General features: G+C 34.8%; 1 protein-coding gene across 8 annotated transcripts in view; it reads left to right on the top strand.

Annotated features, from left to right (window-relative positions):
• Window positions 1-14,398, top strand: part of RAPGEF2 (Rap guanine nucleotide exchange factor 2) — a 182,998-nt gene that overhangs the window by 145,940 nt on the left and 22,660 nt on the right. For all 8 annotated transcript variants that reach the window (XM_021536561.4, XM_021536558.4, XM_021536559.4 and 5 more), the window contains 9 exons: window positions 769-946; window positions 1,918-2,054; window positions 2,578-2,736; window positions 4,315-4,467; window positions 4,842-5,006; window positions 7,935-8,042; window positions 8,134-8,337; window positions 8,447-8,555; window positions 10,484-10,730. In XM_021536561.4, coding sequence (XP_021392236.3) covers window positions 769-946; window positions 1,918-2,054; window positions 2,578-2,736; window positions 4,315-4,467; window positions 4,842-5,006; window positions 7,935-8,042; window positions 8,134-8,337; window positions 8,447-8,555; window positions 10,484-10,730 — 1,460 coding nt within the window. The remainder of the gene's footprint in view (window positions 1-768; window positions 947-1,917; window positions 2,055-2,577; window positions 2,737-4,314; window positions 4,468-4,841; window positions 5,007-7,934; window positions 8,043-8,133; window positions 8,338-8,446; window positions 8,556-10,483; window positions 10,731-14,398) is intronic.

Here is a 14,398-nt window from a genome sequence, read left to right as displayed (position 1 = left end):
TTATTAAAGTGTTTGATCTTCAAACTCAATCATTAAAATAGATTTACCTTTAGGTGTGGTACTAATGACCTCAAGCTGTATCTGGACTATGTTTTCATTCATTTTAATACAATTTAAAGGAGGTTAAGTTTGACAGATATTCTGGGTAGTCCATCTGTGCTGTTTAAGCAATGACTTTGCGTTTTTTCTGCATCTGTAAATTCTTAGGCAGTCTATCAGCAAACGAAAGCCATATTTAACCATGTTCAACTGGAATTGTAAAAGAAAAGTACAGTTCTAGGTGACTGAGAAATAGCAAAATTCCTGAAGCATTTTGATGCTGTTCTCATTTCCCCAAACTGTCTGTTTAAAATTACCTTGCTTTCCTAAGTGTCTCAAAATGTAAATTTGGGGTGAGCACAGAAATTGTCAAATGAAAACTGTTTATTGAAAAAAAATTATATTCAACTAACAGTCCAAGATATTGTTGCTTGAAATGTAATAATCTTCAATCCCCCAAAACCCCCAGATTAAGTAATGTTTGTTGAATCCTTTGCATGTGTGACTGATTGAAACAAATGTTGAAAGTTGTATTTAAACACAGTGGGTTTGCATTGATAATTGTTAGTTGTTTTAAAAAGATATATAAAGAAAAAAGCAATATAAAAATATTGAATAAATTTGAGTGATATGATGAATTATAGAATTAATCTCTGTACATTTAACCAGAAAAACTACAGCACTAAAGAACACATTTGAATGTTTTTTAATTGTTTATGCACTAATTAGGCTACTGAAAGTGAGGCTGGTGATATGGATCTCAGTGGATTGCCAGAGACAGCAGTGGATTCTGAGGATGATGATGACGAAGAAGACATTGAGAGGGCATCAGATCCTTTGATGAGTAGAGATATTGTTAGAGACTGCTTGGAGAAAGACCCAATAGACAGGACAGACGATGACATTGGTAAGTATTGCAATGTAGTAAAATGTTGTCGAACATGTTCTTCTTTAGCTCCAAAAACTTAATTTTTGAGCATGTTGTTTTGTTTTAATCATTGGCCTTTGTAGTTGGTAAGTTTGGTGTTTATTATTACTGTTTTTATATAAGTATATATATAATGTGAACAAGTAAGGAAAACATATATAATATGGGTGAAACCTTTTCTGGCCCTTTTGATCTCAAGTTTCAGCTTCTAATTGATATCAGAACAGGTTTATGAAGGAGATGTCGTTGAATACTGGAAAACAGACAGAACCTTGGCAAAGGCGACATTAATGTCAACACTGCTTCTCACAGTATATTTTTAATTGTCAGTTGTGACATTGTGACTTGATAATTGCTGGAAACACTGGAGCCTTTAAAACCTTAACATAAATGTGCATCTAATCAAACTAATTTGCTATGTTAACATACAAGTAAACACATTGAAAGCAAAGCAAAACTAGAATCCAAATTTTTTATCTAATCTGTTTCACTGGGGGAGATATTTTTCTTTTATTGAAGCATGACTAAATGATGATTAGTACAATCCTCTGTTAAGCCTAGACTAGGAGGTGTTTGCTTAATAAACAACTTGCTCAGTTTTGTGGACTTTGTCTTGCTGTGTTTTATATAGTTTTAGTCACTATGAAATTATTGCCCTGACTGGAGTATTAAAAATATCATTGGTTGTATTCAGAACTCTTGGTTGCATTACAAGCCTTCCATTATGCTGACTTTTACTTTGCAGGGTTTCTATAGATGATACAATCAGCCAGTCTGTGTCTAAAAAATACCCAGTAATTAAAACAGGCCACTGTACATGATTTATTAGTATACAGAAACGATTGTGCAGCATTTTAGCTTAAGCAGCCTCAGGCATCTTGCTGAAGAACTATCTTTACTGTGCTTTGTTGTTTTGACATGCACGACTCAGTGGGCTTTTTCTCCTTCAGAACAACTACTGGAATTCATGCATCAATTGCCTGCTTTTGCCAACATGACAATGTCAGTGAGGAGAGAACTCTGTGCTGTAATGGTATTTGCAGTTGTGGAGAGAGCAGGAACTATTGTACTAAACGATGGGGAAGAGGTCAGTAGAAGTTGCTTTTAACTCTCCTATTATACCAAAAATCCCAGATTCCACACAGTTAAGGTACACTTTTGTTACTAAAAAAAAAAAAAGCAACATTCAGGTAAATCAGGACTCTTTGTGTTCTGGATTTCCTGAAAGCTTTTGTTTAAGTGCTCACTCATTTCTTAAGCAATAAAACCAGAAAATATTATTTCTAGTGTGCAAAATGCTTTCTGCCTATTTGAGCACATTTGGAAACTTCATGTCAGTGTTCAACTGCTGCTTTAAAACTTCCTTTAGTTTTTTGGGTTTTTTCCACTGTCTTTCATTACCTCTTATTAGTAAAGATGATCTTAAGATCCCAGTTTTCTTGAGCTGGAAATAGCTGTACAATTAAGGAAAATGAGCTTGTAAAGTTTTTAATAGGTGCTAAAAAAATAACTTTTGCTTCAGAACAATTGGGAGAGCTGTATTTGTGTAGTATGATATTAAAAAGTTAAGTGATTTGGTCTTCATGTATCCTGCAATGTTTGATTTGTAGCTGGATTCCTGGTCAGTCATTTTGAATGGCTCTGTGGAGGTGACATATCCTGATGGAAGAACAGAGATATTATGTATGGGGAACAGTTTTGGTGTTTCCCCCACCATGGAAAAGGAATATATGAAAGGAGTGATGAGAACCAAAGTGGATGACTGCCAGGTATAGTGTCTGTGGTACATGCAAATTCACACCCACATAGGTGTAGTACAACTCAATAATGAGACCCAGTTTTATTTTAAACTTAATAAATGTAAAATATCTAGTGGGTAACCCTGGGCAGTAGTTGGGTAATATGGCTCCTGCATACCCACAGTCTGGGAAATGGAGTAATCTTTATCTGGGTAAAGGATTATTTTGCATGAAGATGTTTCTCTACATGCTTTTTGCAGAATGTGAGGGCCACCAGCCATACATCCATTGCTTCCAATGTTCCTAGTAGGATCTCAAGGTCCATTAGCCAGGACAGGCTCCTTTCCTTCTGCAGCTAATAGCTATTCTGCCTTACTCAACTCAGCTACTGAATATCAGAGTAATACAGACTTTATCTCCTTGGTTTGAGTGAAAGATCTAATTTTGGCTAATTTGAACTTTCAAGGGAAAAGCCTTGATGTTTGCTTTAATACAAGCAGTCAGATGTAAAAAAATGCTTTTCATAGCATAATACTACTGGCTGAATCTGGTTATGTGGTTGCTATTTGCTTATTCCCATCCAGAAAAAAATAGCAGAGCCACGGGTGAATTAAGCATTTTGCTTGGTCCTGATGGCTAATTAGCTTCAAGTAGATGACCTTTGAAAGGGCTGAAAATGTGTTAATAAAGTCACCTGGTTTAGGTTGCCCTTCTAACTCCCAAAATGTGCATAGATGGTTTCTCATTAGGGTAATGTTTTCAAAAATCCAAGTTGTGGGACTTCTGTTTCAGCTACTACTAGCTGCTGGAAAAATGAAATGGTGTGTAAATGAATTTAAAGTAGTGTCTCTGATTCTTGGGCTCTTGTCCTAAGTATGTACAAGAGGATTTAATAACTTTTCAATTATAAGAAACACTGTTCCTCTCAGTTAAATACCTAAATTCACATAATAAGGCAGTTTAATCTTGTTCCCCAAAAGAGACAAACATATAACAATTTGTGTATAATGTAATCTTTTTCTAATTTGTAATGGTTGGTCTTAATTATATTTGCATAGTGTAGGTATTAGGAGCGTTCCTAAGATATTTATTCTTGCACTTATTCTTGGCTGAACTGATGATTGTAGAAAATAATTTTTCTGCTGTATGCTTTAAGCCAAGAAGTAATTTCTTTCTTTGTGCCTGCACTAATTAATTGAATAAATGTTATTTTTCTTACAAATTGACTTCAATAAAATAGCTATTAAAAAGATTATTTACCAAAACAATAGGCACCAAAAATAAAAGCTGAGTTTTCACTTAACTCTTCTGAACATCACAAAAGAGCTGGGCTTCATCTCCAGCAGTGGGGAGGTCAAAACAGCTGAATGAAAATGGCTGGGAGTACTAAATCATATTGCTCTGATGGATCTTGGTCTCTTATAACTACAGGATTTTAGTGGAAGTACTGTGCCTGTCTGTTCATCTGCTTGCTACAGCTGAACTGTTGGAAAAACAAATTTGGCTCTGTGAAGGTTGAGGAGCTACTTTATCTTGTCTGTTGATCAAGTCTAAATGCTCTTCTGAAGATTTAACTTTTTAACGTTGGTGTGCGATGATTCTTTCCAGTTTGTTTGTATAGCCCAGCAAGATTACTGCCGCATCCTCAATCAAGTGGAAAAGAACATGCAGAAGGTAGAAGAGGAAGGGGAGATTGTGATGGTGAAGGAGCACAGGGAGCTTGACCGCACTGGAACGAGAAAAGGCCACATTGTCATCAAGGTAAAAGGAAAAGAGAGAGTCTCTTGCAAAAATCTGTGTTCTGTAAACCTCTTAACTTGGCAAGTTGGGTCCAGGATCAGTTGAGATATATATTGTAGAAGTAAATATTGGAAAATGGACTGTTAGTATTTCTAGATTTTTAAAAATAATTATACATGTTGACAGGTAGGTGATTTTTGTAGATATTAATTACATAATTGTCTTACATTCTTTAACACAGTTGTCAAGCTATTATGTTTGCTTAGCTCATCAGTTAATGGATGGTAGTGTTCTTTCTAGTGTGATGAGTCTTCAGTATGTTACAAGAAAACAAATTTGCATGTGTTGAAAATGTGTTAATAACTATGTTTTTTTCAATTTTTTGCTTTCAATAGGGAACAGCTGAAAGGTTAACAATGCATTTGGTGGAAGAGCACTCAGTGGTAGACCCAACATTTATAGAAGACTTCCTGTTGACGTATAGGACCTTTCTTTCCAGCCCAATGGAAGTGGGCAAGAAGTTGTTGGAGTGGTTCAATGACCCCAGCCTCAGGGATAAGGTAAAAATCTCCCAAATCATGTATTGTTACCGTTTGCATTGAAATATAAGCTAATAAGAATAATAATATGCTTTAGAGAAAATTGCTAAATTGAATAAGAATACAAATAGCTGGTGACATATTTTAATGGCAGAATATATGGCTAAAATTAAGGACATTTTCCCCTTGTTTTATTTAAATATTACTGTGCGAATGCAAGATAAATTCTCCGTGTTTTACTTTACTGTGTTTTTACATCTTAATTGCTTGCAGGTGTGCAGGAAGGATTTTTTCCAATAGTATTTTTATTTAATGTAATTCAGTAGAGTATTATTGTGTCTCCAAGTTTGGGCATATAACTAAGTTCTATGTTTTCTGTACATAACGCTAGTTAATTCAATGTGGCAAATAGGATCTTTTTAAATACAGAATAGAAAATTCATGTATTATTAAAAATCTGTTGTGCTTTATGCAGCATTAAAAAAAAGCCACCAAGCCCAACCCAAACACAAAAAGCAATCAGATATCTTCTTCCCTAAACAAAATTTCCATGATGGAAGAATGAGGCACATCCAGTTTTGGCACACTGGCCATTTAGGCTTTATCATGTTTCAAGTCATATTGATTTATTTTCTCTTGTATGCAATTTTTTCTTATGTTAAAAAATTGTAAAAGTTTCCAGATGCCCTTTTCTTTTTGTAAATTTGAAACCATGGGAATTATATTAGTACAGTGAAAGAGAAATTTGGTTTTCAGCTTTTATTTAAATCTGGGTATTCCACAAATGTTAGTATAGCAGTGCCTTGAAGGAGGGATCTTATATATGACTGAAGGCAGGCTTTGCAGCTAATATTGTTCAGAGCTATAATATTAGAGTTCATCTTTAAAGTTATGTTTTTTGTCCTCTAATGGACAATCCCCTCAGCCTCTAAAAGCATGAGCCAGCATAGTTGCTTGTATCAGTCTGAACACAGAACAGCTCTTTGTTCTGCTGCCTCTATAACCAGCCTTTTCTGACCTCCAGCAGCACTGGCAGAAAGGCAGGAGGCAGAGAACAGCTTGGGAGAAGTGGAGATAAGCAAGTAGAGAATAAGGAATCTGGAAGATTTTGGCTGTTTTGTACTGGGTGCTGGTAAGCAGTAAGGGGAGTGAAAGGGGCGAGTAGAACTTCTGGGGATGATCAGTACTCAGGAGCATTCAGAGTGGGACACTGGACATCCAGCCTTAGCAATGACTTTGCCCTGTAGCAAGTTAGTTGGTTTTACAGCTTTAATCCTCTTTTAATGCTTTTCCTGATTTGTGACACAAGTAATGGCATTCCTCTGGAAGTCAGCATTCAACTCCTCTCAGCTAAGGTCCTCTGGGTATAGATGAGTAAGTCCCAACTTTAAAAGCACCATTGACAGTGAAGCTGTCACTGCAGTAGTTTAAAATACATTGCGTGGTACATCTTGCAACTTCCCAGACAATTTTAATAATCTGCAATTACCTTAAATTTAACCAGACATTGACTGGATCTTCCAGTGTTACTGCAGTAATAGAAAATATCAAAACTGTTTAACAGGAATGAAGTTCAATTTCAAAGGTGCAGAAATCTCAAGTATTTTCCTGTGGCTGGGAGCAGCAGCATGTAGAGCAGACTAGTTGCCTTCAGTTAGAATCTGAGCTTAAGGAGTTCTTAAGTGCTTGGTTTGTTTGGTCATTAATTTCAGCAGTTCTGAATTAATTTCCTTTGTGGGGTAAAAGGAGAATTACTTAGAAACTTCAAGGGTAGCAGGGATTGGTTTTGCATTCCTGGTGTCAGACCTTTAGCACATGGGTCTGCAGAGGGTTGGATTTTGTGCAGACACAAAGAATAGGCAGGGGTTAGCACTAGCTGATTAAAATGTGTATGAGACTTTGTTCTGAAGTGTTAGGTTTTGAAATGTTTAGAGATTTATCCCTACTTGATTTACTTTCCCAGCATAAAAGAAGAAATGCAGCTGTATTTTTAGAGGTAGCATTGGTTGGCACAATTGTTTTGGATTCAGCATCTTTTTAAAAATAGCATGAATCAATACTAATTCAAGACACTAAAACAGTTTTGTTTTGTCAGGACAAATGCTGCTGATGTTCCAGGTCAAATCACATATTAAAACAGAATATTATAGTAAAAGCATTTAGTTTTAAAAAATATAGCTCTTATTTTGTGGCTTTACCTTCATTAGTATTAATTAATAGTATTTTTTCAGATTTTTTTGTAAGAAGCTGTAAAATACCAGTTAAAATTCTTCTCAGCTCTATCATCATAATTGCTTGGGGGGAGTAGTCAGTGGAGGGAAAAAAGGAGGAGTAAATTGAAAGATTGGCTCTAAGGAAAGTAATTACTGTTTTTGCTGTTAAAACCTCTTTCCTGCTTCTTGTGATACCTTGTTTCTCCTGCCTCTCTAAACATACAGTAGCTCTTTTACAGAGGTAAATGTCGAGTGAAGTTAATGGTGCCACATCTAAAGATTTAGGAGATTCAAGAGCCAATATTAGGCTGTATTGTAAGCTTTGTGATCCTGTGCTTGGAGAACTAAGCAGATTTGAAAATGTACATGAACAGGAAATTGTTATAAGTCAGAAATGGATCTACCTTGTTGCCTTCTACCTTTGTGCACTATTCCTTACTTAATAAAAGTTGATACAGCCAGCTTTTTCTGACTTGTAGCACTCATTATGAAATACAGCATACAATTGCTTACACAAGTGAAAGCAATTTTGATACTTAATTTTTTTCTATTCTCCTGATATATTAACTGCATATTAGTGAAGTTTGATTTGGATGTGTGTATATATATGTATGTATTATTTAAGATTCCAGTGAAAATTTACAGGGCCTTTAATGACCAGTATTTTTAAAGGACTTGGCAGTAGTGTTGTTCTGAGTGTTCCAGCAATATATTTATAATATTGATGAATTTTCAGGTTACACGGGTAGTATTGTTGTGGGTGAACAATCACTTCAATGATTTTGAAGGAGATCCTGCTATGACTCGATTTCTGGAAGAATTTGAGAACAATTTGGAGAGGGAGGTAAGAGTGAGGGTTTTTTTCTGACATCTTGGGATAGCAGGGAATAACTAGGCTGTTGTTACATATAACTTACTATGCTTTTCTCTTCTAGAAAATGGGTGGACATTTGAGGCTGTTAAATATTGCTTGTGCTGCTAAAGCTAAACGAAGATTGATAACCTTAACAAAGCCATCTCGAGAAGCCCCTTTGCCTTTTATCTTGCTGGGAGGGTCAGAAAAGGGATTTGGAATCTTTGTTGACAGTGTAGATTTTGGTAGCAAAGCTACAGAAGCAGGCTTGAAACGTGGAGACCAGGTATGCCATTTTAAAATGTGTCCCTCTATTACTCTGCCTCTGTCTTTTTGGTTTTTTTTTTTATTTCCTTTCACTACATGAAAATTTTTCAAACTTGTTTGAATTTTAGATACTGGAAGTGAATGGTCAAAACTTTGAAAACATTCAGTTGACAAAAGCCATGGAAATCCTTAGAAATAACACTCATCTGTCTATCACTGTGAAAACCAATTTATTTGGTAAGTTTGTCTGCATTGTTTGTTCTAGTTTTGATAGAGGTTAAAATTAATTTTTTTATAGTTTAAAATAGTTATGTTTGAAACTCTTTTGTACTAGAGAGACTAGAAAAATAAAATACCTTGATCCATAATTGCAAAAAAAAGTTTAAGGATTAGAGTAGGGATTTAACATGAAGTTAAATCCTCTCACATCTATATGTTTCTTGATTAAGAGGAACTATTGTGACTATGTAGCTCAAACTTAAAAAACCTACTTGTATATATAATGTTCAGTTCTCTCTCAAGAAAGAAACCTCTTCAAGCATTTCAGTTGACCAGTGGTCTTAATCTGTCTGCTGAATTTACTTGTAGTTTTTCAGCCCACTCTTATGTGTAATGAGCTCAAGGCTATTACAACCTTTCCTGACAGCTAGGTGAAAAGACTCTTGCTACCCTCTGTATTTGTTCTCTACATATTTCCCTCTAACAAGTACTAAAGTATGCATGGAAGAGTCTTCAAGCAGCTCAGAACCTCAATTTGCATCATAAGTAATTAATAGATTGGAGCTTTGGTTTGATTTTTTTACCACTGGGTACTTGGATTACTTATACAATTTAGTGATGTGTTCCTTGAGTATCTCTTTCAGGATCAGGTTGTTCATCACAAGTAAGTAGGGCAGAATATTACCACAGCACATCACTTCACCAAGTGAAGATTTAGTTTGCCAAGGTTATCCCCAAAAGTCTCTGGTCAAATCTGTTTCCTGGGGATGTTTTTAGGTTTTTTTGGTGGTTTTTTTTTTGTTTTTGTTTTGTTTGGTTTTTTTGTGGTTTTTTTTGGTTTTTTTTTTGTTTTTTTTTTGCTTTGCAGTAAAGATTCTAATATTTCAATTGTTTCTAATAATTAGAGACATTTCTTAATAATGTTATTGTTTCTCTATGTGTAAGTTCTGTAACTGTCCTCCTCACACTGGATATTTGAATCTCATGTGTTGCTTTACTATGTTAAAGATTAAACCTGATTTCTTCATTTCTTCAGAAGTGTTTTTCTAATTTTTCTATCCAGCCCCTAATATTAATCCTTAGTTAGTTGCCCTTGTTCATGTGTTTTTCTACAGTTCCCTTAGTTCTAATTATCTCTTTTCATTTATTACAAATCAAGTCATCAGAGGATTTTTCCATTTTTGTATGGAGAGTTACTCTAACACTCAGAATACATGACTTGCTCTCCAGTTCAGTTTATTTTGATTTATTTAAATATATTGGCTTTTTTTGAGGCTCAAAGTTGCAGTAGAAGAACTAATTTACAAATTTATCAGCTATTTCTGCCTCAGAGATGACTCTTTGCTGGGGAGCTAAGGGAGAATGAGTGTTTTTTTGGTATTTCTGGTAGATGGATACAGCAGCCCTGTCAAACATCCAAGGTGTCTCAGTAGTCTCCTGCTTTATTTTCCTTATTACTTTGTTGCTGTTTTCCTTCTGATTTTTTTCATGATGTTGCTAATAATTTTTTGTCCGTCTGAAAGCTTTGGTTGCTGCTTCTCTGTTTAAAACTTCCTTCTAATTTTTATTTTTCCATCTCACTTTTGTCTAATGTGCTTTTTTTATACATGCTGCTATTCTGCAGAAGCCTTTGTCTTTAGACTAAAAAGTCAAATTCCTTCTGTTGATAATATCTGTGTAACCATGTAGACACCTGTGAATTTCTCTTCTAGGCTGGGCCAATTAACTGTTTTTCTGATTTATAAGACAGAAAATGAATGTAATTTTTAAAAGCAAAAATATTTTAATTAATTAAGCTAATTAATTAATAAAACTAAAATTAATGTGGAATTGATAGAATACCCTATTTTTAAATGATTAATATTAATATTAAACTGGTCTGGTGCACAGAACTTTCTTTTACATTTTTGTCCTTTTTCTTACCTCCCTTTTTCTGTCTTGTGCAGTTTTTAAAGAACTTTTAACAAGGTTGTCAGAGGAAAAAAGAAATGGTGCTCCCCACCTGCCTAAAATTGGTGATATTAAAAAGGCAAGTCGTTACTCCATCCCTGACCTTGCCGTTGATGTGGAGCAGGTAATAGGATTAGAAAAAGTAAATAAGAAAAGTAAAGCCAACACAGTTGGGGGAAGAAATAAGTTAAAGAAGATACTTGACAAGACTCGAATCAGCATTCTGCCTCAGAAACCATACAAGTGAGTTTATTTCATCCTAAATATTTGTCTGCATTAAATTGTAAGAATTCTTAATGAACTTATAATTTGTGATTATACTTTTTTATTTATTAATACCAATCATGTTTATATCTGAAAAAATACCAGAAAAAAACATTCTGAATATTTGAACAAGCATAGACTGCTAACAGTGCAGCTCCTGACATAAATTTAGATGTATTTTGTTTCTTATAGATCAAGTAATGACACAAATATTCCTTTATGTCATTTCCGTTTTAAGAGGACTATTAACTGAAATTATTTCAGAATAATTCTGCTAGCAGCTTACTTGCAATGGGTTGGTATAAGCTATGGTTTCAATAGCCACATTCCAGTGGTCTATAAGAAATTTGATGTACTGCTGTAAGGGAGAGAGGTTAAAATTGTAACTTGTATTCTTTGATGGACTTGTGTGTGGTTTTTTATAGTATTTTTTTAAATGAAAGCTAAATATGCTATCTAGTAGTTTTTATTCTATGAACACATTTTAGAAATAGAGTTCTGAAAATTGCTGGCAACAATAGAAGAGTGAATTTTATATGATATTATGGGAACCTGGTTCTTGGCCAAGGCAAATGGTACTGATGGTGGGAAAATGAATTGTAGAGGGTAGTTGTGTGATCAGTGTTTTGTCTTGCATTTTTCTTTCCTGTGTCCCAGTAAGGGAGAAACTATTCCATGTAAATTTTTAAAAAAGACACTTGTGCTTAAAGTGCAGGGCTTTTATTCCTGCTGTTACTTAAAAATGTTTGCTTAACTGATGTTAGATATTGCCTACTAAATGAAAACTATTCTAAACATTATATATAGAATGTTAGTCATATAATTATTAAATTAACATAAATTATATCAAAATAATAGATGTTTCTGAATTTGATGGCAGGACCTTTCAATAGAGGAGAATCTGTAAATCCAGCTCTTTTTGAGTTGTTTGTCTTTAGCTTGTTTTCCTTTATTTAACTGGTCTTGCATGTTTGTTTCTCTGTGCATACATAGGTCTGTTTTTCTGCATTGGTTTTCACTATGGTTCATAGTATTTGCATAAAATTTTCATATTGATTTTTTTTTTCTTTATTTTCTTTCATATTTACACTTTTTCTGTACAGGGAACTCTTTGGGTAAGATTCAGAAAAACTTGACCTATTTTATTTTCTTTTTGCTAGCTCTACTTTATGTGTTATATATAGCAGTTTGTCTGCAAAGCCTGTTGACATTCGATTGTTTGTGTCTGCACAGTTTGTGTAGAGATTTGTAGCTATAGACTTGAGTGTTGGTGATTTTCTTTTCCCTATTGTGTAAAAGCATCAATCTCATTCTCCCTTTTAATTACTGGTGTTGTATATATTAAGGGACTTTACCTAGTTTCATGTTTTTGCATACAAGAAAATCAAGAGGAATGAAAAAGCTTATTTACTCTTTAGTTAAAGTAGTAATTTAAAGAATTAATGACTCAGCTGGCTTAAGAGGTGAAACTGTCCACTGTTTTTGAGTATGAAGACTGTAGAAGGCTCCAGTGCCTTGAGGATGTACCCAGACAAAACCAATCTTTAAACTAGAATGAGGTTGCTCTTGAAGCTTGTCTGCTTCATGAGACAATAAATCAGTATCAAAGATGAATCAGTTTGAGCAGGAGATAATGCTTTCCTTCAGTCTTGCTGTTGAGTTCAAGAAGGTTAAATAACTTCCCAAATGGAACAAACAGCACCATTTCCTCTGCACCTACAGGGAAATCTCTTCACTGTCTGTGGGACATCTCTTGAAGGGTTCCAGGTACAATCTCCACTGGAGCTCTTTGTTTACTTTTCTGACACAGAGTGCTTTTGTGGTCTGTAGGCTCAGTTGGTCCAAAAGAGGATTAAACACAATCCCCACCTCCTTCTCTAGTAAAATTCTGCCTGGTCCATTGTGCAGCATCCCAGACAGAGCAGCAGCCCCTGTGTATCTCCTCTCTGCAGTCCTGCAGCGGGGTGCACAGGATTTTGTGTTCTGAGGGAAGAATCATTCAGATACTTCTGTCATTTCATTATCTACCCCGTTTGTCATTCAGCAGGAAAGTTATTTCTTAATTAATGTGCTGTCTCCCTGCATGGCAGATGCATACATAAAGCGATAGAAATGCTGTTTCATTAAAACCACAATCTTCTTTCATTGGCATAATAAAATATTTTACCTAAGAGTAGATCATCACAAGACCTGGATTTTTTAGTGTTGCTCTCTTTCTGATTTTTCTAGGGTTCATTACTTGTTTGCATAAGTTAGAGCTCAGGTTCTAATTTAAGTTTTAAAAATAGACTGAGTGTAAAGTAAATGAATTCGAATTTCTTATATGAAGACTTAAACTCGAGCACGATTTTAGACACTTTTTTTTTTTACTTTTAAACCTAACATTTTCAGAGTTGATCCACTTTACTGAAGCTGCTTCAGTCATGATGTACAGGATAGGTATAAGATTATATAAAACTAGCAAACTGCAAAAGAAATGCATAATGCAAATGAAACTATTAATAGAAGATTCACACTGTCTTAATTTGATTTGAATTTAGAGAAAATACTGTTGTTTGCAGTATTTATGAAATATGGTATATAGTAGTTTAGAACAATCAGAAAATATTTTGAGGTACTAGGGCTGCAGGGTTTTTTTTCTACTTTCTCTTTTTTTACATTGTGGAGTGGTTCCTGCTTGAAGGACCTGATATTGATTGCTGACAATTCTTTTGGTTGTCGTGAAAGACTTATTCACCTTAACTTCTGATTAAGAGAGAATCCTATATCTGTTTTGAGTGGACTTGAGTGTTTTGTCACTCTCATGGCTTGAGGCTTACAGTTCATGAAAGTGTGCTGGTAATACAGAGTTATCTTGTTTTTTAGAAGCAAAACAATGAGAAAACCCAAACACAACACAGAGAGATACCATACATTGCCTTCCCAAAAGCAGTTGTGTCCATATAATTAAAAATGTGTCTTTAGTGCTCAGATACTGTTCTAGCTTTCCAGACTACTGTTCAATTCATAGCACTTAAAGAAGTGGTACAAGAGTGCACTGTGTAGAGTTATTCATCAGTAAGCACAAAAGGATATTGGTGCTGTTACAGCTATCAGCCTTTTAGTACTTCTGTTTAGGTTTTCTAAGGATGGATAGAGCATTAGACAAAGGTTTAAGTGCCCAACATTAGGGTACAAGTGGTCATTTGTGTTGCATCATTTAATATACTAGACTGACATAGCTGTAACATTTGCAATGAAGTATAAATTCTGGTTTATGCTTTATTTAAATGTGTAAATACAGATTTAGATGTGCTTGGCTTTTAGAAAGGTCTTGCCTATGCTTGCCGCATTTTTAATGCTTTTCACTTTCTATAATGACTGCTATTCAACATTTTGCACCCTCTGAGTATTTTATTAAGGGTTTTGATTTGTATATTTAGAGAAAAGTTCAATGGCAGTCTCCAGCTCTACATCTTGTGGCTGGTGTTCTGCTTCACGTTATTATGAACTCAAAAGCAATAAGCAAATCAGTGCCTACTCTATTATGATGATAGCTCTGTCTCTGATCCATCTAGCACTACTAAGCACCTGTGGGACCCTGCCTATCACAATTTCATGGATAAACCCCTTCACCTTCATCACAGAATAATTTATTTACAGCTGCC

The sequence above is a fragment of the Lonchura striata genome, chromosome 4 (genome assembly GCF_050655825.1).
Source record: "Lonchura striata isolate lonStrDom1 chromosome 4, ASM5065582v1, whole genome shotgun sequence".
Taxonomy (NCBI): domain Eukaryota; kingdom Metazoa; phylum Chordata; class Aves; order Passeriformes; family Estrildidae; genus Lonchura; species Lonchura striata.
This window is presented reverse-complemented; position numbering and strand designations above follow the sequence as displayed.